Source organism: Electrophorus electricus, chromosome 24 (genome assembly GCF_041902795.1).
Source record: "Electrophorus electricus isolate QZ-2024a chromosome 24, ASM4190279v1, whole genome shotgun sequence".
In the NCBI taxonomy this organism is placed as follows: domain Eukaryota; kingdom Metazoa; phylum Chordata; class Actinopteri; order Gymnotiformes; family Gymnotidae; genus Electrophorus; species Electrophorus electricus.
In genome coordinates this window covers 9,317,615-9,345,494 of record NC_137520.1, presented here as the reverse complement: position 1 = coordinate 9,345,494, position 27,880 = coordinate 9,317,615, and the positions used below count along the sequence as shown (strand labels likewise).

The 27,880-nt window shown below is 47.1% G+C and overlaps 2 protein-coding genes across 11 annotated transcripts; both read left to right on the top strand.

Annotated features, from left to right (window-relative positions):
* Window positions 1-1,692: 1,692 nt before the first annotated feature.
* zgc:103759 (U8 snoRNA-decapping enzyme) lies at window positions 1,693-4,562 on the top strand. Of its 4 annotated transcripts, none has more exons than XM_027026960.3 (4): window positions 1,693-1,957; window positions 2,451-2,491; window positions 2,597-2,822; window positions 2,896-4,562. In XM_027026960.3, exons 1-4 carry the CDS (start codon window positions 1,826-1,828, stop codon window positions 3,097-3,099), a joined length of 603 nt encoding a protein of 200 aa, XP_026882761.2. In that variant the 5' UTR covers window positions 1,693-1,825; the 3' UTR covers window positions 3,100-4,562. The 4 variants fall into 4 exon arrangements, with proteins under 4 accessions (XP_026882761.2, XP_026882762.2, XP_081563380.1 ...); XM_027026961.3 differs by lacking the exon at window positions 1,693-1,957 and adding an exon at window positions 1,972-2,276; XM_081707254.1 differs by lacking the exon at window positions 1,693-1,957 and adding an exon at window positions 1,972-2,354.
* A 3,536-nt stretch (window positions 4,563-8,098) lies between these two features.
* arhgap4b (Rho GTPase activating protein 4b) lies at window positions 8,099-27,854 on the top strand. Of its 7 annotated transcripts, XM_081706990.1 has the most exons (25): window positions 8,099-8,426; window positions 10,202-10,348; window positions 14,237-14,785; window positions 15,825-15,996; window positions 16,135-16,297; window positions 16,492-16,554; window positions 17,023-17,196; window positions 17,295-17,423; window positions 17,822-18,043; window positions 18,226-18,327; window positions 18,670-18,852; window positions 19,014-19,098; window positions 19,341-19,368; window positions 19,772-19,868; window positions 22,134-22,194; window positions 22,295-22,372; window positions 22,520-22,648; window positions 22,807-22,912; window positions 24,359-24,586; window positions 24,700-24,755; window positions 25,022-25,202; window positions 25,342-25,440; window positions 25,539-25,733; window positions 25,872-25,953; window positions 26,115-27,854. In XM_081706990.1, exons 3-25 carry the CDS (start codon window positions 14,719-14,721, stop codon window positions 26,316-26,318), a joined length of 2,904 nt encoding a protein of 967 aa, XP_081563116.1. In that variant the 5' UTR covers window positions 8,099-8,426; window positions 10,202-10,348; window positions 14,237-14,718; the 3' UTR covers window positions 26,319-27,854. The 7 variants fall into 7 exon arrangements, with proteins under 7 accessions (XP_081563116.1, XP_035378325.1, XP_035378324.1 ...); XM_035522432.2 differs by lacking the exons at window positions 10,202-10,348; window positions 19,772-19,868 and adding an exon at window positions 21,770-21,797 and having other exon boundaries at window positions 25,031-25,202; XM_035522431.2 differs by lacking the exons at window positions 10,202-10,348; window positions 19,772-19,868 and adding an exon at window positions 21,770-21,797.
* Window positions 27,855-27,880: the final 26 nt, after the last annotated feature.

Here is a 27,880-nt window from a genome sequence, read left to right as displayed (position 1 = left end):
TTTCCTTTCATTGCCACATTTGAGCCATCTGCTGATGAAGCTTTTCTTTCTCTTCTCCCCACTGAGATGGACGCTCTCTTTGCTCCTGTGCTCCGAACTGTCTTTCTTGCTCTTGATCTGCTGTAGGATCTTCCTCCATAGGCCCACCCTTCTTCTCTGAGAGCCATTGCATTTTACATTACTCAATGCAATCACCACCTTTTGCGCAAGCTGTGGGCAGCCTAAAACCTTTTCACTGGTCAGATCTGCTAGCTCCCTCGTCCTTTCATCCCAACTTCTGTTACATGGTTCCTCTAGCTCCATCCTCATCTTCTCCAGCTCTCTCTGAAAGTCCTTCGGCGTATCTCTCTGTCTCTCCCACTCTTGCAGCCTCACCTGCTCCCTTTCTTTGAATTCCATCTCTGTATTTTCTTTCTGTTTTGTCACCTGTCCATCCATCCCTTGCCCTAGCTCTTCTATTTTAATCAGGTTTAGTTTTTCTCTCTCTCGGTAGGCCCTTAAATGCTGCATGTCCTGTAAGCTGTCTCTGCTTTGCCACCTGATAATTTGCATCAGCTTGAGATTTTCCGCCTCCGCCCTCTTTATGTGCTCTGCCAAGCTTCTCTTCTCCTTCATCCACTTGCCCTGCATTTCCTTCCTGTCATTTTCAATCCTTTTCTTTTCCATCTGCAGGATCATAATCTCCTTCTCCAGTTCCTTCTCTCTCTTTTTCATTTCCTCTTTCTCTTTCTCATGCCTTTCACTGACTTTATCCATCTTGGAGAGCGTATTCTGAAGGTCGTTCAAAACCTCTTGTGCACTTAGCTTCTTTGTGTGCTCCTTTGTTCGCTTCTCTCCCACCATCATCAGGTTTTTGTTGTTCTCCATCTCTACCTGCTTATTGTGCCAAATGGCTGCAAAAGAAGGAAGAAGATAAGTAAATTGATCTTTACAGTTTAGGTTTGATGTTTAAAAAAAATATCACAATTCAACATACAATAAATTCAAATTCTGTCTCAGAATTTACTTTCTCTCACAGATTGTTCTTTAAAATAATGACAAATTAATTTTTATTAAATTTAGCATGAACAAGTGCATGTTTCAAAGAATTGAACTGTACTTACATTAGAAAAATATCTTGTTTTTGTTGATATCAGTCTTTGTCAGTCTTCATAAACTTGCTAACTGCACTTTGCTGTTTTTACTGTTGTTATGCAATGGATTTTTATTTAAAAAACATCATGTATTGTGATGTCACTCAGATTGTACTCACATCATTCTATTCACAATAAAAGCAAAATAAATGTTTTTAGCTCTTTAGCATTTTTAGTAGGCATATTTCTTCTTCATCTACTGTATTACCTTTTATTAAGATTATTCCAGCAAAATTTATCTATAAATATTTCTCAAACTTATTATTAATCATTTATTTTTCATAATTAAGTATAAGATAAAAAAAAAAAAGTGCAAAAGTACCAGGCTAAACAATATTATTGCCTGCTCATACTTAATGGCATTTTATTTTGAGCAAAATAATTCTAATTTAAATAATACATTTAAATAAATTATTAAATTAAACTAAAGAATTAAATTTAAATAATAGCAAACTGGCAGCATAGTAGACAGACAAGAAAGAAAGAAAAACGAATGAATGAAAGAATGAACTAATAAATGTGCTAATAAAATGTTTCATTTCTAAAAGTTGCCTTGACCCTTATTTTGAAATACCGTTCACACGATGCGTCACTGTGGTGGCTTTCGCACAGTTGTTCGCTAGATGATTCAAACGTTTCTAAGTTTTTCCCCCTTGCAGCAGTTCGCGATTTAAACGCCATCTGAGCTGCTAATGGAAGGTCAGGAAATCACCAGAGAAGCTGCGCTGTCGCGCGAGGACCACAAGCATGCATGTCACCTTCTGCTCTATGCTGACACAGGCGCTAAACTCTTTGGGAAAATTCCGATTAAACATATAGTGCTGGTAAGGACGTCTCCACCACCTCTCGTTAGTTTCTCTTACAAGTAGCGCAAAAAGCATTCATAACATTCCAACAACGTTGTTTTCTAATCGTGGTTGTGGAGTCTCAGAATAGTCCTTCTAACACAACCATTTTAACGTAATTATAAATGAACACTGCAATTTTAGGCGCATTTTTTAAAAACACTTTAAATGAAAGACTTGTTAATTAACTCGTGAGTTCAGAGTTCAGTAAGGCATGCTGGGAGCAGGGACTACACTCAAATGTGCAGGAGAGTGCTGGGAAATGCCCGTGCCAGCAGTGACACTGCAGACGTTCCAGGTACACGTGACTGCCCAGATTTATAGCAGGTCTTCGTATTATCGCCCTCGAAAATGCTTGTGTGTTACTATGCATACGGTGTGTCAGCAGGTCCGCACTATCTAACTGAACGCTCCACTTCAACTGTGAAAATAGAGTAAAACAAAGATCCCTAATTTTGTCATTTATTTTTAGATGCAGATGCGTTTTGATGGCTTACTTGGCTTCCCTGGCGGGTGAGTTTTATTCCCACTCGGTGATCCAGTTTAACCATGACTTTCTGAAATAGCCTGCTGATGTGCACTGTGTGTGCCTGGTGGTTCTGCTGGTGCGTGGTGCAGGTTGGTGAAGCCCTCTGAGGAAAGTCTGGAGGCAGGCCTGACTCGTGAGCTCCAGGAGGAGGTGGGAGTGCCTGTGGCAGTGACGGCGGACGACTACGTGTCCTCTCACCTCGCCCCAGCCCCTCCCTGCCTCATCACGCACTTCTACACCAAGAAGATAGAGGAGGCTGAGCTGATCGACATAGAGAGAGCTGCAGTAGCTACCGCTGCAGACCATGGCTTGGAGGTAAACCCATACGCACACACACCAAGCTCCGTCTGCGTATAAAAGGACCGAAACAGATCTGTGTTTTGTCTAGGTGTTGGGCATGGTGCGCGTGCCCCTTTACACCTTGAGGAATGGCGGTGGCCTTCCCTGGTTCCTGTCCCACTCCTTCATCAGTAACTCGCGTGCTCAGCTGCTGGAGGCCCTGCAGCGTCTGGGTCTGGTGCCTCTCCGGGCCCTGGAGGAAGCAGTAAGGCAGGCGGACGTGAGACGTGCCGACCAGGGTGAGCCTCACTGATGCAGGCTCTACTCTCCCTGAGGCTTCATGAGCAGGGGGCATCACCCTTCTTTCAGACCTCTTCCACAGTTACACTGGGGTGCTCTCCTCTGGGCCTGTGTTGATTACCCCCCCCCCCCCATTACCTCAGTTGCACTCTGAATGGGCAGAATCTACTCTGGCAGACATTTATTGATGTGTTTCAGGGGTATTAGGGCTTGTTTACTTGGACACGTGCAAACGTAGGACATTTCCTTCTGTGGAGTTCACGTGTGTGGGTATTCAGCTCTGGTGAATGTTTCATGAAATTAAGTGACCTGTGAGGAAATCCTTTTTTTTTTTTTTTTTTTTTTTTGAGAATTGTTTCATTTGAATGGACTAAGCTTTATGGCCTGCTCCTATATATTCATATGTAATATGTTTAGATGCAAGTAAATGTAACAAGCATTTATTTATTTATTTATCTTTTTTTGGTTGCATATTACATTTTGGTATTCGAACTTCGCTTAGTCAGTCATTTATAGGTTGCAGTTTTCAGAATGGCCACCTGATCGTGCTGTTGTGTTCCTTCATCTCTTAGAATAACTGACTATTACATAATGCATCAGCTGCATTACACTAATACTTATGAAAACTGCTCAGTAAAAGGGTGGTGTACTCTATATATAATCGTTCTGAGTGGGCATTTATTGTTTCTACAATGTAAAGCTGAGACATCTAATTTAAAATTGATAGCCATGGGTTAATGAGTTAAAAGTAAATTTTATAAATAGCTTTTAAAAGCAGTAAATTTTAAGTATTTTAAAGGAGAGCTTACTTTATTTCACATGTCAAAATCAAATCAAATGTATGTATATAGTGCTTTTTACAACAGATGTTGTCACAAAAAGCATCTTTACAAATGTCCAAGCCCACAGTGAGCAAGCCAAGGGTGACGGAGGCAAGGTAAAGCTCGCTAGAGCATGAGGAAGAAACCTGGAGAGGAACCAAGATTCAAAGGGACCCGTTCTCCTCTGGCCGACACCGGTCACCACAATAGGAACAATTTCAAGAGATAAATAAATAATAATAAAAATGAAAAATGAAAAAAAAAAAAAATGGATTGATGTCCAGCAATTGATGTCCAGTCTGGTTTTCTAGAGGTCCTGGCCTTGTCCCAATGGTGTGCGTGTGACCCCTTCTAAGATTTTTGGACGCTAGACTTTTCAGACAATTTTTTCCCCATTAATTTTACATACATTTTGGACCTTAATACAAAAAACCACCCTCCCCCAACAAATACACATTACGTATACGCATCTTTGTCAAATCTGTCCAGACTCTTTTTCAGAAGGTGCGTTTCATAATGCTTTAGTTGTTTTTTGTCTGCCTTTGTCGACAGTGAATGACTTATGTACTGTATCGGGACTGTTTCCCAAACATGTCAGTTAAGCAAATGTCATTCATGGAAGTATGTTTGCACAAGAGTATGAATATGCATTGAACATTGTGTCTTTTTTGCTTGTAGCAATAATTGACACAAAGCTCTTTCTTAATATAAAGTAAATCTTATTTTTGCTCTTGATGAAACTTTTCCACAACCTACAACGAGTTGACAATGTGGGTGATTGCATAATGAGCTGACTAGTAGTAGTAACTAAGACCAATGCTGCATGCAAGTGTGTGATTTTCCAATCAAAGACCAGAGTGGTTTGTTGCGCCTACAGCAAGTCAAGACTATGAACCATGAAGAAGTGAATGGACTGAATTCCAATGGGAAGTTTTGGATCATGGTGCCAAAAACATTTTTTTTTTGTTATTTTACTATTTTCTTGAAATATATTTTTTGAGGATATTAACAGTTTCACTAACTTTTACAATTAATGTCAGTCATTAGGGGTTACAAAAACAAAATCTTCAAACTGCTAATTGATAAAAAACAAAATACATTGACACATCTAGAACACATCCAAGACACATAATTTTGGGTGAACTTGCCCTTTAATGGGTCCTTTGAGCTTGGTTACAGTTTCTGTGGTAGTGGAGGTTGGCCCTGCCTCACAGGCATACCAGAAATATGGATATCTGGATTCCATCTTTTTGTACTGTGGACCACATGGCACTGCTAAACACATTGTCATGTTCTGAGGAGAACAATACTCGCTCCAGTGTAACCATGGAAACCCTTGTCTCGTTGAAAGTTCACACGCAAGTCTGGTCATCCTAGTTAGAGCACTGTGGCAGTACTTAACAACTGCTGGGGCTTGAACCTTTTTTCCGTTTCTAAAAATCCGTGACTCATGTAAGAATGCAAATCTAGATGTTAAAGTGTACCGGGACTGCATGAATTTACTTCTTTTTAAAGCTGTGGGTGCTAAATGCGGGTGCTACACTTTACAGCTTTTGCAGTAATACCATAAGAACATACAATACATTGTGTTCTGTTCAGAAGGTTGCTGGCTGCATCTGAGTAAAGAAGATGTAGTTCAAAATGGTACTCAGCAAATGAAATGAGTTCTCTCGCAGATGACAAATTTCCGTTCTGTCCTCCAAGTCAGGTGGCTTTGAAAAATCTCTGACACTCCCAGTGATGGAATTAAGGATGTTCTGACCAATCTCAAACCTTCCCCCAAACTCATACATATAAATTAGTTTTTGTCCAATTCTGGAGGCCCTATTTTTAGCACGTTCTTGCATGTGTTTTGGCATATAACTAGTCAGACTGGAGCCACATTCTGATATTTCGTAGCACTGCTTCTCTCCAAACCTAAGGAAATATAACAGTTCTGTTGCTATGGTCACCATTGCCTAAGAGATACGGACATTTTGGAACAAACAGAAGAGCAGGATGCAACTGATCTAATTCAGTTCAAACTCTTCATTTCAGACTGAGCATTTTCTGTGTACTAGGAACCTGCTGTGTTTAATTTTCATAATGACAAATCACCAATTTAAAATTAGGTTGTTCCATGAGTTACCTGTTGGAGCGGTGAAGAATGAAAGTGCAGACTACTAGTTTTTTGCTCAGTGCTTGTCTAGCATGACTCCATTTATGGAGTGGGAACTCCACCACTTTCTCTCCACTTATACAGTGCTGCTCTCTGTCGGTCTGTGCATCTGCAAGGCTATAATGATGAGGTTGGTCAAAGCTTGGAGGACTGACCGGCCAAGTGGAGGCAGAACTGGCCCTGGGGGAGAGAGAAGGCCAGCATACATGAGCAATACATGGGCAAGAGGGGCAGGTGAGGCCCCCAATGACAGACTGAGTATAACGCTGGGTTAGTACTGCTGGTGTCAGCTCTGTGTTTCCGGTTACATAAGGCCCCCACTGTGGGACAGGTTCTGCTAACCATGCCCCCTCCCATCGATGTACTCCAAGTGCACATGGGTGTGGTAACGCTACACAGAGCCCAGCCGTTCTTCAGCAGAGAGCCAGAGTGTGTGCAGCAACGTGCAATTCTGCAGTGACTCCATGTGTGCGAGAGCTTGTCCACTATAGCTGGAAGTGTGGAGTCTCTCGAGATCATTCACAACTTGGCAGGCAACTTGTTACCAGGACATGTGCATATGCAGCTGTGGATCTATATATATATATATATATATATCTATATATATATATATATATATATATATATATATATAAAAATGGAAGATATCAACTAATATGTGTGCATTTTCACAGGTGCGGTTCTGATTGAAGGATAAGCTCTGGAGTTCAAATTTTCTCTACGTTTGCAGTCTTGTCACCACATCCTGAGTCTCAGAGGCAAACTGAGGCAGAGCACAAGGCTGAGGTAGCCGAACAGAGGAAGGAAACAAGCACAGGAAAGCAGGGTTGAGAGGGTGTGCTACTTCTCTCTGCTGCCGCTCACCCCTAAGACTTCAGCAGAGCAGTTGCTGCTCCTTCCATCCCATTGCACCTATTAAAAGCACAGCACTGTATGCCCCCGCCTCTACTTTATACGTATACACACACATTATGTATTATACACACACACACACACACTATGTTATATTTATAGCTCCCAGACCCTCAAGCTCCCAGGTCACATGCAGATAAAACCTCCAAGGCAGGCTCGACTCATGCTTATTTATGTGGTTTTTCTGCTTTTGTGTAAATCATATAAGAACACACCCAGGAAAGTGCAAAATATCAATCTTATCGATGCTGGCTCATTACAATCTAGAACTCTTTAACCCCAAACCCATCCTTCAAATCCCCTTCTGGTTGGAATGTCACTCTGAGCCGTGCAAACCTGCTTCCTGAGTGCCCTTCTGTGTCATGTGTGGTTGTGTCGAAGCCTTCCTTTCCTGCAAGGTGCATACTGGGTTTTGGTGCTCTTGCCATAAAATGGCCCTGTGATACTATTACAACAGACACTACTAGCTAGTCAGATATGTGTAAAACAGCTGCATGTACTAAGTGGGGCTGTCTGAAGCAGGAGAGATGATGAGGTGGCTAGTTAGTGTTAGACATGAGAGCAGCAGTCTAAGTGCAGGCTGTGAGACGCGTGTGTGTAGAGGTCACTGGGTTTAGGAAGTGGCTGTGTCTGTTCAAGCAGAGGCACCAGGTGGAGCTGTTGCTGTCGTGCGAAGGGTTGGGGAGGTAGTGGTGGGGAGATTCTTTTATCACCCAGCCATCCATATAATCGATTTAATCACGTTCGCACACCCAGCATCAGTTTTATGGCCATATCATCTGCAGGGCTGAAACCTCTGTGCGATTCATTACTGTATATTAGCCCCATAGCTTAGGGCATGCACAGGGTTGCGTGTGTGGTGCGTGTGTGCACACATGCCTGCATGTGTATTCTAAAGGAACGCACGTATGTGCAGACTGCTAGCCAGTGAGCACAATGCAAGGTCATAGGAGAAGCGTCTCATAGCAAGGGGGGTCGTGAGGGATGGGTGATGGAGGAGAGCGTGAGGGAACAAGACAACATATTCATATCCATCCCTGTATTTATAGCCAGCCTGCAGGGGGAGGCGGGGGCGGGGCTTGAGCGTTGACATTCTCTCTCGGTGCCGGATTGGGGGAGTGTGTCTGACTGCACACTCGTGCATGTTTGTATGTGTATGAGAGAGAGAGGGGACGAGCTGTTTTCTTGAGTGTGTGCATGTATGTGTGTGTGAATGAGAGGAAGAGAGAAGAGGGCTCTTCTGAACGCACACCTCCGAAAGAGAACGAAAAAGAACAAGAGAGGAAAAAGAGCTGAACGTGTCAGAGGGAAATCTAATTGACTCCATGAAATCTGTGTGACTCAAACACAGTGTTCTCTGTGTCCGACGGAGAGGGAGGGAGAGCCGGGGAGGAGGAGAGGAAGAGTGAGAGAGAGAGGGAGAGAGAACAGAAGACTACAGAGAATGAGGTGGGATTTTGGTGTTTATTTTTGATGCATATGAATCTAGTCTCTGCTCTGTCAGTGTGTCAAACTGTGTGTATGCTTTTGTGTGTCTGTGTGTGTATGTCCATGGTTTTTCATGCCTAGAACATTGCTACCCCTTTGATTCACATGCACACAGAGTGGGCATTCGTGTGTGTGTGTGTGTGTGAGTGTGTGTGTGAGTGTGTGAGTGTGTGTGTGTGTGTGTGTGTGTGTGTGTGTGTGTGTGTGTGTGTGTGTGTGTGAGTGTGTGTGTGTGTATGAGTGTGTGTGTGTGTGTGTGTGTGTGTGTGTGTGTGTGTGTGTGTGTGTGTGTGTGAGACAGAGAGAGAGCGAGAGCGAGAGAAAGAGAGACACAGTATTTATGAGGTGGGAGTATTTTCTTTCCAGTCCATCTGTCATTTAGCGAATATGTGTCTGACTGTGTGTGCATATTTTTGAAGGGTGTACACGTTGTTGTATTGTGTAATTAATGACTAATATGTGAATAGTGCACACATCTGTGTATTTAAGTGAGTGGCATTTACAGACACCCTTAAACTTGGATCCGGAGCACACTCACCACTTTATATGCAGCATGTACATTATGTAAAAAATAACTGATTTTACAGAGAGGATATTTTAGCCATTTGAGTTGTTCTGTTTGTGTGTGTGTGTGTGTGTATGTGTGTGCGCGCGTGTGTGTGCGCGTGCATACGTGTGTGTGCATGCATGTGTTGGAGAAGTATAGTTAAAGGCTTTAAAAGGAAAAATCCACAGACCGTTGAGTGCTGTGAGGTTGCTTCCTGTTTCTGTATGTCTCAGGACAGATTCATATCAGGCAGCTGGTTTCACCTCCCAATCACCCGATCAGCCTCAGCTCCAGCTGCCAGAATGCAGGAGACCCTCTTCTCCTCTCTCTGTTCCTCTCTCTTCTCCTCTCTCTGCTCTTCTCTCTTCTCCTCTCTTCTCCTCTCTCTGCTCCTCTCTGCTCCTCTCTTCTCCTCTCTCTTCTACTCTCTGCTCCTCTCCCTTCTCCTCTCTGCTCCTCTCTCTGCTCCTCTCTCTGCTCCTCTCCTCCTCGCTACTCCTCTCTCTGCTCCTCTCTCTGCTCCTCTCTCTACTCCTCTCTCTGCTCCTCTCCTCCTCTCTGCTCCTCTCTCTGCTCCTCTCCTCCTCTCTACTCCTCTCTCTGCTCCTCTCTCTGCTCCTCTCTCTGCTCCTCTCCTCCTCTCTGCTCCTCTCTCTGCTCCTCTCTTCTCCTCTCTCTTCTACTCTCTGCTCCTCTCCCTTCTCCTCTCTCTTCTACTCTCTGCTCCTCTCCCTTCTCCTCTCTGCTCCTCTCTCTGCTCCTCTTCTCCTCTCTCTGCTCCTCTCCTCCTCTCTGCTCCTCTCTTCTCCTCTCTTCTCCTCTCTTCTCCTCTCTCTTCTCCTCTCTGCTCCTCTCTCTGCTCCTCTCTTCTCCTCTCCCTTCTCCTCTCTGCTCCTCTCTCTGCTCCTCTCTCTGCTCCTCTCTCTACTCCTCTCTCTGCTCCTCTCCTCCTCTCTCCTCCTCTCTCTGCTCCTCTCTCTGCTCCTCTCTCTGCTCCTCTCCTCCTCTCTACTCCTCTCTCTGCTCCTCCCTCCCTCTCTTCCCCCTGCTCCCTGTCATTAATGCCCATCTCATTCTTAAACAATCTTACTATGTCTTTCTCTTTCACTTATGGCTTTGTGCCCTCTCTCTCTCTCTCTCTCTCTCTCTCTCTCTCTCTCTCTCTCTCTCTCTCTCTCACCCTGTGAAGATAAGTGTTTGGGCCAGTGCAGTGGACCACCCCCTGCTGAGGTTCTCCCACAGATGACATGTGGAGAGGGCAGGCCAAGAGTTGGACAGCCTCAGGCCGAGATAGAGACACAGAGGATGAAATGAGACACTCGGAGACGAGCAAAAGGCAGGAGCACAAGCCTGGCTTTTTTTACAGAGAGGATGTTCTGAAGACACATGCTATTTATACAGGGTGTGGATGTGAGCGTGCGTGCGCGCGTGCTTAAGTGCACCGAAAAGAGTCAACTGGACTGGTGAATCACATGACAGGTCTCAGATCAGCATGCACTGTTCGCTGCCTGTCAAATCTCGCGTTGCCTCTTGCAGCGGACTACGCTCCCGCAGCCTGTATCTGTCGCTCATCATACCGCCCCCTTCCTTCACTGCACACCGTCTCTTTAATCTGTCAGTTCCAGACAACGACCCGTTTCATTACAGAGCAGATATGACCCCAGTTAGTCAGTCACTCACCTTTTTAGAGATCCCTCACGTAAAGCTATTCATTGACTTATCGGCGATCGTGATGGAGCGGTCGGCCGCTATTCGTTTTGATGAAGCTCGGTCATTAGTCCCGAGGACTGACTTCCGATTCCTTATCTGGCCGTGCTAGGGGAGCTCGCATGCTGATACGGGTGCGCGCAGGCCTGCCGCGGACTTTGATATAAGCAGGGAGCTGGCGCGTGGCTGCAGCAGCGGGAGCACGCGAGTCATTTGTCGGCTGCGCTAAGGGGTGTGAGCGCGCGTGACGGTAGTGCCGGGAGGTCGCGAGCACACCGCGCAGTTCATAAGCCTGCAGACCGACTGTTAGATACGTTACACGCAGCGTGTCAGGTCGGAAACAAAAGGTTTCGATCGGCTCTGCGCGCGGCGGCGGCACGGCGTCGGCACGGCGTCGTTGAGACCGTTAATGGGTTGTTTGTCTTTTTTCTGGCGAATGATTTACGTGGGATTCGCGCATTTGTGCACTGCAACGGCGTAAGCAACGACCGGCCGCAGTGCAGACGAGCAGAGGTAGCAAAGGAGTATGCGTATCACCTTTTTTATGGTGGGGTGTGTTAGCGAGTTCATCCCAGTTCCCGATACTGTGATGTGTGTCAAAGAGACACCGGTTTTGTTCACTCTGTAAACAGCACTGTTAAACTGCTTCAGTGGTGTATCTCTCAGATCTACTACAGAGTCCTGCTGCACATAGTGTTAACCAGCCCCGACATAGCTGAAAACACATTGTGGAAAGTGTGAGATAAGTACATTGTGCATTTGCCAGTGCTGGCTTGCTTTTCGGTTTACTTTCTCTTTTTGTGTGTGTATGTGTGCTCATACATTAGCGTGTTATTCTCAGAGAAAGAGAGAACGAGCGAGAGAGAGAGAGAGAGAGAAGGAAAGAGAATGACTATGTGTCAATCAGTATACTGAATTTTGCATGTGAGTGCGTGTGTGTATATGTGTATGTGTATGTGTATGTGTGTGTGTGTGTGTGTGTGTGTGTGTGTGTGTGTGTGTGTGTGTGTGTGTGTGTAAGTAAGAGCTAGTTCCCTGCTCAGAGAGATAAGACCCAGTGCTCAGTTTCATCTTCTCCCCACTGGGAGCATAAAACAGGATTGATCCTATGGATCTCTAATTCCACACGGCTCCTTAACTCAATACAGCAGCCAGATCAGGTTTAAGCAAGCATAGCTGTTTAGTCAGGACTGTACCCCCTCGACACACATGCACTGCTGCATGATTAATATATCACTTTTAGAATAAATCGAACAGTACAAAATGACAGTCGATGCTCACAATACTCTGATCCGAGGAGATATCAATTCTAAATGGATTATGTTATTAGGTGCGGGGAAAATTTATTTCTACCGACTTGCAGTCTTCTAAGCTTGTTTTTTGGATTCTAGCAGTGTAGTGTTAGTGTGTGTGCTTTCATTAGATTTGCTTGCTTTTGCCTCTGTGCATAATGCATAAAAGTATAACCAGATGTAATGTACTTGAATGCACAGTGGCATATTAGCTGGCGTAGCAGCAACATGCATGATAAGCTGTTAGACTGGTCAGAAATCAATCATTGCATCCTCATAATTAACTGTGCGTTCTCATTGGCTAGCCAAGGATTTTGACCTTTAAACTTTGCCCTTGTGCCTGTTTTGGAAGGTTTGAGGGCTGACTCAGCTAGCAAAAGGGAGGAAGAGAGCAGAGATGTATGTACTTACAGATCATCACTACAGGGACATCTTGGGACACACACACACACACAAAAGCTTTCTTTATGTAAGATCTGTTCCACTCTCTATATAGAGGGATGAGAAACCCCTCTATGACATATTCTGAAGCCACATCAAATGCTTTAAGCCTAAAACTGTAGTGTGTGTGTGTGTGTGTGTGTGTGTGTGTGTGTGTGTGTGTGTGTGTGTGTGTGTGTGTGTGTGTGTGTGTAAGTGTGTGTGTGTGTGTGTGTGTGTGTTTGTGTAAGTGTGTGTGTGTGTGTGTGTTTGTGTAAGTGTGTGTGTGTGTGTGTGTGTGTGTGTGTGTGTGTTTGTGTAAGTGTGTGTAAGTGTGTGTGTGTGTGTGTGTGTGTGTGTGTTTGTGTAAGTGTGTGTAAGTGTGTGTAAGTGTGTGTAAGTGTGTGTGTGTGTGTGTGTGTGTGTGTGTGTGTGTGTGTGTGTGTTTGTGTAAGTGTGTGTAAGTGTGTGTAAGTGTGTGTAAGTGTGTGTGTGTGTAAGTGTGTGTGTGTGTGTGTGTGTGTGTGTGTGTGTGTGTGTGTGTGTGTGTGTGTGTGTTTGGGAGGGAGGGAGGGAGGAAATGAGTTAGGCCCTACCTCCCTCTTTTAGGACCAACACAACCCCTGTACTGATGCAGCCCACAGGATCCCCTGATCCACCCCCCTTTACCTTTGGCTCTTTTTCATTCTTATGCTGAGAGGCAACAACTGTAACAAAACTGTAAGCAAAACTAAAACAAGAAGAGTAATTTTAAACTGCACTGCGGAAAGCATTATAGTGGTCTGGAATACGAATACGGTAACAGAATTTCCTCATTTTTTAGAGAAGGAAGGAAAAAAACCTGTTTAGTTGCATATGTACCGAATACTAACCAGAACATACAAAACTAGACAAATACACAATTAACAGGTTGGGTTACAGCTACCTGTGCTAAATCGTACTGCTTTCCAATGTCCAAAGAAATTCATAAGTTCTGTATGGTGGATAAAAATGAACAGTAATCTAGAGTCCAAACAAGCTTTTGACCAAACAATCCATATGACCAAAAAAAAGTTTTTAAAAAATCATGGGATTTGGGTTTTGTCCACAACATGGATAAAAAGGGATGTGTTGTCAACCTCCTCCCTGCCTAGAGCAGGCCATGCCTCCAGCCTGGCTCCCGTGGTGACGAGGGGCGTCCCACTGACAGCCACCCCCACCTGGACTCCTCGCTGAGCAGCGGATTGCGGCAACCCCTCGTCACTCACACAACTGACCCATGTGGTTGCTCGAAGAAAACCGTTCCTCATAAAGGCGCCCCATTACCACAGATGGCAGACCAAAGAGAAGTGGCTCTGGTTTAGACCAATCTAGAGCAGCACTTTCTATGCCACCATGGCGAGCAGTTTGTAAAGGATGCTGCGCTGAGAGTTGGCAGTTAAAAAGGAGAGATGTGGCGAAAAGATCTTTGGATGAGCACCTACTCATCACAGAAGCTGTGCAGAGTTGTACCATGTAGAGGAAAATATAATGATGCATGATGGGAAGGGAGAGGTGGCCTTTGTCTCGAGACTGATGCGTCTAATATGGTTAGAAAAGATACAGTGCATTGTGAATGCGTGAATACTTTAGGAACCCTCTATAAGTAACACATCTAGATAACAGCCCATACATTTCAGTGCTTGCATATTAACAGGATGTCTTGGTGAGAGTCTGAGCTGTAGCGGATGTGGGAGGTGATTTGGAGTTAACTGTTTTCTGCCTGCTGGGCCAGGCCTTCTGGGTCAGCTCCGAATTACTGTCCTCTCTCTGTCTGTGTTTCCCAGGTGAGGACAATCACATTCATCCCCCAACTCATGAGCCAGAGAAGGGAAAGCTAGCAAGCCTCCTACCTACTGCGTCCTAAAACTGAAACCATAAAAGCACACATAAAGGAGCTTCACCCTTCAGCTAGAAAATAAGGACTGGGGGAACTGCTACGTCAAACACACACACACACACACACACCCGCGCGCACTTCTCTTTTCGGTTTCGGCAGAGGGCACAGAAGATCGAGAGGCAGCGTTTTTTGATAGGCTGTCAGCGCATGCACCAAGGCAGCCATATCTCTGCTTAAAGAGAGCGAGGGAGAGAACCAGTGCAGGCGCATCCAACTGCAGCACTGTGGACCTCCACCAGCATCTCCACCTCCACCCCGTCGAGCGGAGAGGCACGTCCCGTGCAGCCGTCCCATTTTAACACCTGACAGGCAGAAGCTGCAGGACTCTGTGGGACTTTACAGGACCCACGCTGTCACTCCCACCACACCATGGCATCCCACGGGAAGCTGAAGAAGGAAAAGGGGAGTCTGGCGGAGTATGAGACGCAGATCAAAGGTAAAGGGGGAAGTGGGCGGGCCTTCGACTGTCCCCCTCGCTCTGTTTATCTCACTCTCTTCCCCCTCGCTCTGTTTATCTCACTCTCTTCCCATCTCGCTCTGTTTATCTCACTCTCTTCCCCCTCGCTCTGTTTATCTCACTCTCTTCCCCCTCGCTCTGTTTATCTCACTCTCTTCCCCTCTCGCTCACTTTATCTCACTCTCTTCCCCCTCGCTCTGTTTATCTCACTCTCTTCCCCTCTCGCTCACTTTATCTCACTCTCTTCCCCCTCGCTCTGTTTCTCACTCTCTTCCCCCTCGCTCGGTTTATCTCACTCTCTTCCCCCTCGCTCTGTTTATCTCACTCTCTTCCCCCTCGCTCTGTTTATCTCACTCTCTTCCCCCTCGCTCTGTTTATCTCACTCTCTTCCCCTCTCGCTCACTTTATCTCACTCTCTTCCCCCTCGCTCTGTTTATCTCACTCTCTTCCCCCTCGCTCACTTTATCTCACTCTCTTCCCCCCTCGCTCTGTTTATCTCACTCTCTTCCCCCTCGCTCTGTTTATCTCACTCTCTTCCCCCTCGCTCTGTTTATCTCACTCTCTTCCCCCTCGCTCTGTTTATCTCACTCTCTTCCCCCTCGCTCTGTTTATCTCACTCTCTTCCCCTCTCGCTCACTTTATCTCACTCTCTTCCCCTCTCGCTCTGTTTATCTCACTCTCTTCCCCTCTCGCTCACTTTATCTCACTCTCTTCCCCCCTGACTCACTTTGTCCTCGGGCATGTTTCTATCTATGTTCTCTGCGTTTGTCAGGGCATGCAGAGTGAGTGGCTGTGCTATGCGGCTGTATTTATAGACTGCGTCAGAGATGCTGTGCCCTCTAGTCCAAAAGCTCCGGGCTGTGTGTATTCTGAGAGAACAAGACAGACATGCAGTGAGATGAAGAGGTCATGGACATTTTGTCCTTTTTATGCCTGACTCCTCTCTTTCTCTTTCTCTCTCTCTCTCTCTCTCTCTCTCTCTCTCTCTCTCTCTATCTCTCTTGCCCATCCCTCTCAGAGGTTCGCAGTCAACTCTCGGAGCAGCTAAAGGTGTTGGATGCGCAGTTGGAGCAGAAGACCCAGCAGCTGCAAGACCTGAGCGACTACCTACGACGCCGCGGTGAGATCGAGGCGGAGTACGCCCGCTCCCTGGAGAAGCTCAGCGAGAGGTTCACGCTCAAGACCAAGAAGTACGTAACCCCCGCACCCGCACACTTGCCCCGTCACCGCGGCAACGGCCGTCACGTGGCGTCGCTGCCGTGTTCCGAAAATCTGCACGCAACGTGTGCTCGCGCGGGTCCCGCTGAACGTCCCGCTCGGCCTTTCAGGAAGGAGCAGACGGACTTGTCCGTTTCGCAGTGCTGGACGGAGCTACTGAATCAGACCAGGCAGGACAGCCGTGACCACAGCTCCCTCAGCGAGATCTGCAGCGGGACGCTCACGCAGCGGCTCTCTCACTGCATGGAGGACACACACCGCCTGGCCAAGAAGGTGCATGCACGCGCACGCATCCCCCCCCGTACATACACATATAGGCACAAGCATGCACAAACATGTATACAAACATACACACACTCACACACATACACTTTCTCCCTCTCTCCTACATACATACGCATATACACACAATAGTCTTTTTCACCCATGGGTGCGGAGGCTGGTGTTAAAGTTTGGTTATGTTGCAGAGCAAAGAAGTGGGTCTCCAGATGCAGGATGAGCTCCTAAAGGTGACGGCTGAGCTGCAGACGGTGAGTCAGAGGCTATGGCAGGACTATGCTAGGCTAAGCAATGTTAAGCTAGTGGCAGGGACATTTCATTTCAAGCGTCTTCCTGCTTTCTGGGGCTGTCCATGACCTTACATAAACCCCTCAACCCCATGATCCTTTTTGGCTGGGTGCAGGTTACAGCTCCTGGGTCTGCACCCTCCGATGGCCATACACCAGCTTGCCTTTCACAATTGGCTTGGCTGAAGACCTTTTGGCTTGTGTGTGCTTGGTCTTTGGTGCTGTGTTCAAGTGTATGGGGGTAGGGTTCTACAAATCTGCCTTCAGCTTTTTAGTCAGTGTGGCTGGAGAACTAAGATACTTTCCCTTGGTAGCATCTACATTGATCAGGAGGAAAAAATAGCACAGCAGAAAAATTATTTTAGGCCTGTGTTATTCAGTCATAAAGCAGTACAGGCAAGTCATTTGTGCCGTTATTCATGTTTGCTGCAGGCTCTAAAAACTTATCATCAATATCACACTGAGTGTCTTGCCGCCGAGGGAAAGCTTAAAGAAGCCACACGATTGGAGGAGAGACACACTGGCAAGTCGGCTGACCTCGGTCTCGGTCAAGCAGCGGGACAGAGGCGCAGCTCAGTAAAGAAGATGGAGAGGCTAATGGAGAAGGTAGAGCCCACCGTGTTTTTCAGTTTTCTGACGATGGCACAGGAAAGAGCACTTAACTGTAACCCACTGTTTCCTGTGTGTGTGTGTGTGTTATACAGAGGCAAGGGAAAGTCCAAGAGACTCAGCTGAAGTGTACTAAAGCTCGCAATGACTACCTGCTGAACCTCGCTGCTGCCAATGCTGCCATGAATAAGTACTATCTAGAGGACATATGCACTATGATTGATGTGAGCATCTTCCCCGGATCACCTCCGGACTTTGTGTCTGTTTTGGTTCCCTGTTCCACTTCCCCTTAGTACGGTTCTGTGCGGTCATATGGCATGGTTTCACATTGTGGAAAATATCTAGGGGTATCCAGTTACTTGTTGTTTTTTTTTTGTATTCCCGTATGCCACAATCCTTTTTGTTTTTGAGGCACACAATGTAACATGATGGCTGGGCTATCAACAATAAATGACAAACTTCAAAAGGGTTAATTATTTGATTTAAAAAAAATGTTTTAATATAGATATCTGTATAGCTCTTGACCGATAGACAAATATATAGATAACAGTCTAGTTGCGAAATTTAGTGCTCCATTTCTCCAGCTCATTGTGTTGTTGTGTCTCCTCGATGCTGTGTGCAGTGCACGGACCTCGGCTACCACCTGTCAGTCACAAGGGTGATGCGTGGCTACCTGTCCAACAGGAGCCGGGCCATGCAGAACCTGAAGAATGGCCTGCAGCAGCTGGAGGGCGCTGTGAGTGGCCTGGACCAGAACCAGGACCGGGACGCCCTGCTGCAGGCGCACAACGTCACCTTCTGCCTGCCCTTCCGCTTCCAGCACCAGCCACACGAGGGCGACCAGGTAATGCGTGGGCAGACGCTCTCCTGAGGAGATCTGCTGGGATGCACTGTAGAAGGCTCGTCATCATGAGCGTCATGACACTGACCTAAAGATGATTAATTTTTGCATGTGGGTTTGTTTGGGTGTGTGTGTGTGTGTGTTTGTGTGTGTATGTTGTGTGTGTGCGCGCGCATGCGTGGTAGGTCTGTGAGGTGAGCGCAGATTGTCAGGTGAGGTATGAGATGGATACCAGATTCCAGCAGTTGCAGTCTAGGTTGGCTGCTGTTACCTTGGAAACTGAGGAGGTACATGCATACCTACCTAAACACGTTCCACTTCACACCTCATACACTGTACATTAATAAACCATCATATTCTGTTTAAATGAGCAGGTGATGCTTCACTGAGACAAGGCCAGAGAAAGATTAAACAGTTACAGTTCCCCAACATTTGTGTATCAAAGTTCATTACTTTATGTCTTGGAGCTATTACAGTGGGGTTTTTTGTATCAATTTGGTCAAATATATATAAACTTTGATACTTGGATATAAAAAGTAGTGTAGGAGTAGGAAGTAGGAGACCCCCCCCCCCCATAGTAATGAAATGTATCACATACTCTCCATCTTTCACTGTTTTATTTCTCATAGGTCAGTAAAACACTCAAGGCAACCCTTACAGCCCTTTTAGAGAATATCAGCGATGACGACTGCATCCCCATCCCGGACATCTCCACCCTCCCCCTGGAGAGCATGGGCGATGGCCCCAGCACCAAGCCCAGCCTGGCCAAGCGTCGGGCCAATCAGCAGGAGACTGAGACCTACTATTTTACCGTGAGTACTCTGATTGGTGGATGCAAAGCTGGCTCATTGTAAGTGTACAGGATGGTGTTCTCACAACCCAAAAGATCTGCGGCTTGAGGAAGCTCGGCCGAGCCGCATACAGCAGCGCAATGACATTCACTTTCTTAATTTCATTTCTTAATTTCTTCCAGAAAGTGAAGGAGTATCTTAGTGGAAGCTCCCTCATCTCCAAACTCCAGGCCAAACATGACTTGTTGAAAGAGGCCATACAGAAAGGTAGACGAAAAAGATTTGATGTCCTTTGCCAGAAAGGGTCCAAATACACAGAAACGCCTAACAGATAATGTGTCGTCATAGAGACACCGCAGCTCACCACACCGCCCATCATGATGTAGGACAGTCATGAAAACAGAATTATTACTCAGCAACCAGGACCCATGTTAAGAACCATCCGCTTAGTCTGAAGTTAGTCTCACTTTCTTGACCTCATCCTCTTTCTCTCCGTTTCTCCTCCTCAGCTGAGGCCACTGACAGCGATCCAGCAAGGTATGACTCCCTTCCCATCTGTTCCTTTGTCTGACGCCTGTCTGTCTGTTCGCGAGACATCAAGGGGCAACATCTGGTCGTGTTTGCCTATCTGGGGCTCCCTGTATGTTCAGCAGATCTGGAGCCATCGAGCAACATCTGCACTGGGTCTCAGTAACTTATTAACGCATAGCAGCTGACAGCAGGAAGCCCGAATGCCGTATAACCGTCCTCGTGGAGCGTTGAGCTCTGTGGGGAGCGCACGAGTAACCTGAATGGGGCGGGACACTGGGCAGCACACGCGTGTGCATGTCGCAGTGGGTATATGGGAGCCACAAGCTTGTGTGGAGCTGGCGTGCTTGACTGCATGTGTTGTACTGATGCCATAGTGTCACAGTGGATTGCCGGTGTATGTGTTTCCCAGAATGCAGCCTGGCAGGGCAGTGCGCGTGCGGAAAGCCAGGCCTTGCTCCCAGTACATCCACAAACTCTTCACCGGAGACATGCTCTCCTTCATCCAGGTACAGCCCTGTGCCCCACTGTAGTGTCCGGTTGTGTCGCCATAACGCACTGACGAGATGCCTCTGCCGCCCCTTCCCATAATGCCGCCCTCCCTTCAGCTTCCGCGACGAGCGGTTTCCCTGCTTCCGTAACGCTGCTCGCTCCCGTCAGCTTCCGTGACGCGCGGTTCCCTGCTTCGCCGCGCCCGTGCACGTGCCTCGGCCGGGTGCCCAGCTTCGCTTTGTCAACCTTAACACTGCGCCGTCCTTTGTTGTGGCTGGGCGCTTGCTGCTTTGGAAATGGAAATTGGCGACTGTATCTAGACAGAAAATGTAATTAAATGCGACTCATCTCTCTGACTTTAAATGTTTACTGTCCTTAATAAGTGTGCCATGGGTACGTTCATGCACACTTATTAAGGACAGTAAACATGCAGGAACAGTGGCTTAGCTTCGTGTGTGCATGGTTAAATTACTGCATCGAACATCGGAGGTGATGCGTCATGCCGTATATACTCCAGGAGAACGTCCAATCGAGCTGCTGTTTCTGAGAGAAGCTGATCCAAACGTGCCTGTTGTCCTCTCTGCATGCTTCTGCGTAATGGAAACTCTGTGTGTGTGTGTTTGTGTATGTGTGTGTGTGTGTGTGCGGGTGTGTGTGTGTGCGAGAGAGAGACCATGAGTGTGTGTGCGTGTGTGAGTGCGAGAGTATTTGCATGAGAGATCAAGTACCCATTTGTTAGTGTGTTTTGTAAATGTGCTCATGCATGTGTCTATATGGGTACATGTGTACTTGCACATCTTTGTGACTAATCAGCCCATGTCCTGTGTGCTGTTCTGCGGAAAATATTGCACCATATTGCGCCTTCACACAGTAGTTGTGCAAGCCGGGTCCTTAATCATACTGTGTCCAGCCCTACTCTGTGGGTGTGCCATTACTGTCTACTTGGAGGCAGGTTTAGCCTCTGTCTTAGCCATGCTGAAATGCTCCCCACAGCTCTCTGCGTCTCCTGCTCTCTCCAGTGTGATTCTGAGTATATTGGGCCTGCTAATGCAAACCCAGCCAGGGTCACTAACTTGAACAGCTGCCATTTGCCATAAAAGAGGGTCCAGTGCTTGCTTTTGCCAGGTGAAATGAAGCAGGATGAGGAGCAGGCGGCTCCCGCGCCCGCTCGCTACCTCTTGGACTTTGCCGGGCTGCGTCCTCGCTAGCCCTGGGGGAGGCCTACCCCGAGACTCTGGGGTGGGAGGGGGGCAGAGCACTGCTTGCCCCCCGGTGGGGTACCCAGGTGGCTGGCTCTCGCTCCCTCACCAGAGCACCCCATCCTGTCCCTGCTCACTCTTCATTATGCCACATTAGAGGTAGCAGAATGCCGTACTGAACGTCGACCGCACCCTGGATTACCGCTGGCCGGTCTCGTCTGATCTTAAGATGGCAGTGATCTATGGTGTGCGCTGCCGTGTTTCACCACAGAGTGTTGTATAACACGGCCAAAACCACAGATCCGTTTGCCAACGCAGTTTCCCTCCGGAGTGAGTTATCGATGTGGACATCCTCTTGACAATGAAATGTACACTTACGGCAGAAAAACGGGAGCACGGTTGCCCCGAGCCGAGCTAACGGGGGAGTTCCTCTGAATATCTGTGCTCTGCTGTCCTGTCCCCTTGCGAAGCTCGGTTGATCTTGCAGCAGACACCGGGTTTAAACTAGTCCTGCTCAGACGTTGTCTGCTGCCTTCCATTTGACCTTCTGATTCTCTGTTTTTTCTCTCTCTCTCCTCCATCCACCCCTGTCTCCCTTTACTTGGTTTCCCCTTTCCCTCCTTTGCATGCCTTCTTTTGGTGGTTCTTTCTGTCTGCCTGTGTCACACCTGCTCCTGGCCATGTCGCACTTTCTGCCCCCCCCCCACCTGCGCCTGCAGAAGACGGAGGCGGATGTCTAGGACTCAGGTACTGCCATCCCTGGCCTGACGCCAGGCCGTACGAGCACGTCTTGCCTGCAGCCTGCACGTGCTCTTTGTGCCCTGACTTTCCCCCCAGATTCATAACTGGAACCATTATAACCAAGCTAAATGCACACAAATGGCTCTCAGCAGGCTTCTCATAAACGACTGCTTTGCATGCACTTGTCTTTCCTGTGCGAGTTCCCTGTGCACCATTTGTCTCTTATAATGCCTGTCTTTGTCTGTTATAATGCCTGTGCTCCGTTGCTGTGCTGTCTCTAAGCTGTTGTCCACAGCCATCCATAAATCTCGTGATTTCTCTTATTCTCGTCCTGTGTGTCAGAGCTCTGGACAGCAGATCCCCCTAGTGGTGGAAAGCTGTATTCGCTTTATCAACCTCCATGGTAAGTCTTGAGAAGGGTTATGCTCAACTCATACTGTGAATCCCTGAGAGTGGTGCAGTGCCTTTGAGTGTGTTTGTACTTTAAACATGTTTATTTCCAGGTCTGCATCATGAGGGCATATTCAGAGTTCCAGGCTCTCAGAGCGAAGTCAATAACATCAGAGACTCTTTTGAAAGTGGTGAGGATATCTGTCGGTATTCATACCATTTGCCTACTGTGCAGACCAAAAAAAACTCCTTATATATAATATATATAAATATATATCACAGATCACAATACTGTAGACGTATACAAGCTGTACACTGTGGGCTGTGTCTCTTTCCAGGGGAGGACCCTCTGACAGACAGCGAGTGTGACATTGATTCTGTAGCAGGAGTACTGAAGCTTTACTTCCGAGGTCTCACGAAGCCTCTCTTTCCAGAAGAGAGCTTCTCTCAGCTCATGGAGTGTGTCCGTAAGTAGTCTGTTACATTTGTGTGTGTGTGTGTGTGTGTGTGTGTGTGCGCAATTTAATACAATAATGTTTATTGATCTTCAGGATGTCGTACCGTATTGGATTGTTTTGACTGGGTTTAGGGATTGCTAGGCTAACTGCCTTCATGCTCTCCACAGAGATCGAGAACGTGTCGGAGAGAGCGGCTCAGATAAAGACGGTGGTTTCCTCCTTCCCCAGGCCCGTTGTCATAGTGATGCGCTATCTCTTTGCCTTCCTCCATCAGTAAGTCGTGTGGGCCTTCTGCCATCATGCTGAGTAATCCCTTTAGTGAGGCTGCAAGCACAAGCACTCACGCACACATGAAATGCTAGTTTAATATTGCACTGAAATGCATCTCTTTAGTTTAGTGTGTAACACGGGGCGTTTAATTAACCAGGGTAAAAGATATACACCGTTACTGTGTGCGCGCGCATGTGCTACAACGTGTGCTACAACGATGAGATGATGATGTAGCCCTACAACCTGGTTTTGTGTGTGTGTGTGTGTTTATGCGTGTGCACGTGTGCTACAGCTTCACTCACAGCCATGAGAACCCAATGTAGCCCTATAACCTGTTTTTGTGTGTGTGTGCTATAGCGTCTCTCAGTACAGCGACGAGAACATGATGCAGCCCTATAACGTGTGTGTGTGTGTGTGTGTGTATGTGTGTGTGTGTGCGTGCATGCGTGCTATAGCGTCTCTCAGTACAGCGACGAGAACATGATGCAGCCCTATAACGTGTGTGTGTGTGTGTGTGTGTGTGTGTGTGTGTGTGTGTGTGTGTGCTATAGCGTCTCTCAGTACAGCGACGAGAACATGATGCAGCCCTATAACGTATGTGTGTGTGTGTATGTGTGTGTGCGTGCATGCGTGCGTGCTATAGTGTCTCTCAGTACAGCAACGAGAACATGATGCAGCCCTATAACGTGTGTGTGTGTATGTGTGTGTGCGTGCATGCATGCGTGCTATAGCGTCTCTCAGTACAGCGACGAGAACATGATGCAGCCCTATAACGCGTGTGTGTGTGTGTGTATGTGTGTGTGTGTGTGTGTGCATGCGTGCGTGCTATAGCGTCTCTCAGTACAGCGACGAGAACATGATGCAGCCCTATAACGTGTGTGTGTGTGTGTGTGTGTGTGTGTGTGCGTGCGTGCATGCGTGCGTGCTATAGCGTCTCTCAGTACAGCGACGAGAACATGATGCAGCCCTATAACGTGTGTGTGTGTGTGTGTGTGTATGTGTGTGTGCGTGCATGCGTACGTGCTATAGCATCTCTCAGTACAGCGACGAGAACATGATGCAGCCCTATAACGTGTGTGTGTGTGTGTGTGTGTATATGTGTGTGCGTGCATGCGTGCGTGCTATAGCGTCTCTCAGTACAGCGACGAGAACATGATGCAGCCCTATAACGTGTGTGTGTGTGTGTGTGTGTGTGTGTGTATGTATGTGTGTGTGTGTGCGTGCATGCGTGCGTGCTACAGCGTCTCTCAGTACAGCGACGAGAACATGATGCAGCCCTATAACGTGTGTGTGTGTGTGTGTGTGTGTGTGTGTGTGTGTGCGTGCATGCGTGCGTGCTATAGCGTCTCTCAGTACAGCGACGAGAACATGATGCAGCCCTATAACGTGTGTGTGTGTGTGTGTGTGTATGTATGTGTGTGTGTGTGCGTGCATGCGTGCGTGCTATAGCGTCTCTCAGTACAGCGACGAGAACATGATGCAGCCCTATAACCTGGCTGTATGCTTCGGGCCCAGCCTTTTGCGAGGTGCTGAGTCCAGTGACGCTGTCACTCTGCAGCCCCAGATCAACGCCCTGGTCAAGACCTTGATCCTCCAGCATGAGAGCATCTTCCCCGGGCCCTCTGAGCTGCCCGGCCCCATCTATGAGAAATGCATGACCCTGGAGCAGGAGTACTGGTCAGCCTCTCGCCCTTTAGCCAGAGGGGGTCTTAACTTCTGCCACTGCTGTAATGACCGCGAGCATGTTTTCCCTGATTGGCGTCTAATAATGTCTGCCTTTGTGTCTCCAGTGAACCTATTACAGAGGAGGGTGAGGGAGACATCGAACATGTTCCCAGTGAGGATGGTGAGAAAATTATATATACAAAGATCCTGAATACACCTTAGATACAAATAATAAAGGGATATTGTTGGGCATTTTGTCCTTCATAAAATAGTAATTGTTTCTCACCTGTGTATTGTATGCTCATCTTTGTGTGCATTTTGTGTTGCTTTCTGTACTGTGTTTCCTGTGTGCTCATTGTGTGTGCCACATTTCCCATCACGTGTGTTATTGCCACGTGCTATGCTGTGTGGTGTTTCCGCTGGTATATGTGCATCTGTGTGTGTGAGGCTGTGCAGAGTGGGAAGCGTTGGCTTTGTTTGATTATGTTGCACGGTCTCCAGCCGAGCTGTCATTCAAGCAGGGGGACCACGTCCTACTTCACAGCAAGGCCTCCCCTGATTGGTGGAGAGGAGAAGTGGGAGGAGTGAAAGGCCTCATCCCTCATAAGTACATCAGCGTGCCTGAGGGGTGAGAATTACTATAAATATTCATCTTTCCCTTAATAACAGGAAGTAATGTAATCCTAATCTAATCATCTGCAGAGGCTTCTTTTCAGCCTAAATCCAGAGCGTTCACTGTAACTCGCCTCCGTCGTCCTCTAATTCAGAGCAGAGCGGAAGCAGGAGCGAGGAAAGCGGGAGGAGAGTCGAGGCGGCAGCACGGGCAATCTGGCTGAGGAGCAGCAGCTGGCTGAGCACGGCACCCGGTAAGCCACGGAGTAGTCCTCTCCCCTCCACATCCCCTCGTCACCACTCTAATGAGCTGCCGTGTAACCCTGGCTGTGCTGATGTCCGCCGTCACCAGCATGCGGGTCAACAGCGACAGTGCGTCTCTGCCGGGCCGCCAGCGGACCGGCAGCGGAAGTGGGTTCGTGGGAGGCGGGGCCGGCGGATGCGGGAGTCCGGGACGCAAGTTCACACTGCAGGTGCCCGAGGGCCGAGTCATCATGGCACCCCAGTCGGCCGGCGTCTCACCCGGCACAGCCCGGCCACCGTCAGGGTAGGAGAGCAGGGAGCTCTTATGCCTTGCTTCCCTTTGTGAAACGGGATGCCTAGAGCAATATGAGTGCATGACAAAACGTTGCCTCCCAAGGCACGAGCGATTGATTGATTGGGCCAATGTGTATGTGTCCTTCAGTCCGCAGGAGCGCAGACACACGCTGGACACTCTGAGGCCCATAGGCGGAGCTACTGACAGACAGGCTGTGCATGTCGACAAGGTCTAACTTAATACCTCTGGCAGACTTGGTGTCTAAAGTGTTTAAAAATTTTGAAACAAGATGAGGTATGTGCTGAACATATTTCTCTCTCTCTGACCCCCCCTCCTCCCCCTCACACACTCTCTCACACACACACACACACACACACACACCTCCTCCAGGAATTCACTCGGCAGATGAACTCGGTCTTCAAGGAGCTCCTGTCTCGCCAGTCTCCGCAGGACAGTTCGGACTCGCCAGCTCCTTCATCGCCTCCCTCCTCTTCACTGGTCTCTGGTGCACCTTCCCGGCAGTCAGTGAAAAAGGGCACAGGCTTTGGCCTGAGGGGCAGGGGCCTCTTCAAACCCCCCGACCAACAGGACTGATCAACGGAGAGAAGGAAATCTGAGCGGAAGGCAAACTTACTGCAGAAATTAATATATTTTTCCAAACATACATTATGATGTTCTCGAGATCATGAACCCTTTAGCTTTATGCAAAAGGTTTTTGGTTCATTTTTGTGCCCATAACACAACCAGTGATTGATAAAAGTATTTGGTATTAGTTGTGGTAACCAATTACTGGCCATGTTGCTGGTTTTGTATGTGCTTACATTACAGCTGTACTTACCTAACTATCATAACTAACATAAACTAAAGGGTATGGCCAAACAGACTCTCCTTTGATCATTTATTATTCCCCGGTTCTAGTGTTTATTCATTACAGTGATGTCTGGACTGGCTGATCTCTTTCACTGTTTCACTGCTAGGTTGTGTTGTCATAGAGACTTATCGGTTTCTGATGGATGGCAAACTTACGGGCTCAAAAGGCCAATGCTGTGTCAGGGTTATGAGACATGTACACCCATGCCCAAATATATGACAACATTAAAAAACAAACAAACAAACAAACAGAAAAAAAAGCATAAATTCCAATCTGGATGTAAAGATAACTATTTTTAAAATTTGTCGTTTTTGCATATTTTTCAAATTATTATTGTTGAGTTGCCAAGTTGGTTGTTTTGAATAATTCTTTTTCCTCCATAAATCTCCTCCAGATATTATTATTATTATTATTATTATTATTATTATTATCTGGATTTTTGTGACTTGAAGTTGAAATTGTTTGCCTTGCGAGAAGGAGGTACGCTATTGGGAAAACTCCACAAATCCCTTACTGCTCAAAATCGCAACAATCTCATTATTCAGGGCTTTATGTCGCCAAGAACTAAGACATTAAGGTCCGCTGGAATGGAAACAGACATTTGCATTTTATAGGATTCTGATACAGGGCTCTGGAAAATGGTCCCTTAGCGGAAAGCTCAAAGCAAGCTTTAGAATCTGTTATGTCCTTACAGTGCTCAGTCCATATGTTAGTGTAATGTTCTTTTGCCTCATCTTGTGATCATATGTGAACATGTGATGTAGTATTTTCAGGTCAGATCATTGTACCTCAGTAAAACATGTAAACAAATATGGACACACGCACATAAAAATGGAAAGACATCTCGCATGGGAACAGGTGGGACATCCAAATTAAGCGTAGCTCTGTAGCTGCCTTTCTCCTGACCAACACTGCTTCCTCTGTCACATACGAAAAGCCTGACAGACAACTGTGAAGTTAAGTGTTTCTAGACACACCACCCACCTCAAGAGTAGCTATGTAGAGATGGAGGGAGGGAGAGTTAAAGGAACAGACTAATAGGTCTGATGAAACTGTGAATGAATCGATGTGGTTATAGGAAGTGCAGGATGCCTCACTTCCTGTTAAGCTCTACTACACACATCTTGCCCAACGCCCCCCCCCCCCGCTACTCACTGATGCATTCTTTCTAAAAATGTGTTTCTCTGTTACATGATGTCTTTATAATTGTTGTCGTATGAATTGCAGTATTACCATAATAAATTATGTAGATTCTGAAATACTGTTGAGTTTTCATTTGGTTGAG

Excerpts from the sequence above, each read along its gene's own strand:
- zgc:103759 (XM_027026962.3), top strand. The coding sequence starts at position 2,193 with ATGCTGGGAGCAGGGACTACACTCAAATGTGCAGGAGAGTGCTGGGAA. Across the intron at positions 2,492-2,596 it reads TTACTTGGCTTCCCTGGCGG|GTTGGTGAAGCCCTCTGAGG; the intron begins GTGAGTTTTATT and ends TGCGTGGTGCAG. Across the intron at positions 2,823-2,895 it reads CTGCAGACCATGGCTTGGAG|GTGTTGGGCATGGTGCGCGT; the intron begins GTAAACCCATAC and ends TGTTTTGTCTAG.
- arhgap4b (XM_027026957.3), top strand. The coding sequence starts at position 14,719 with ATGGCATCCCACGGGAAGCTGAAGAAGGAAAAGGGGAGTCTGGCGGAG. Across the intron at positions 22,195-22,294 it reads TCGCTTTATCAACCTCCATG|GTCTGCATCATGAGGGCATA; the intron begins GTAAGTCTTGAG and ends GTTTATTTCCAG. Across the intron at positions 24,756-25,021 it reads ACATGTTCCCAGTGAGGATG|GCTGTGCAGAGTGGGAAGCG; the intron begins GTGAGAAAATTA and ends TGTGTGTGTGAG.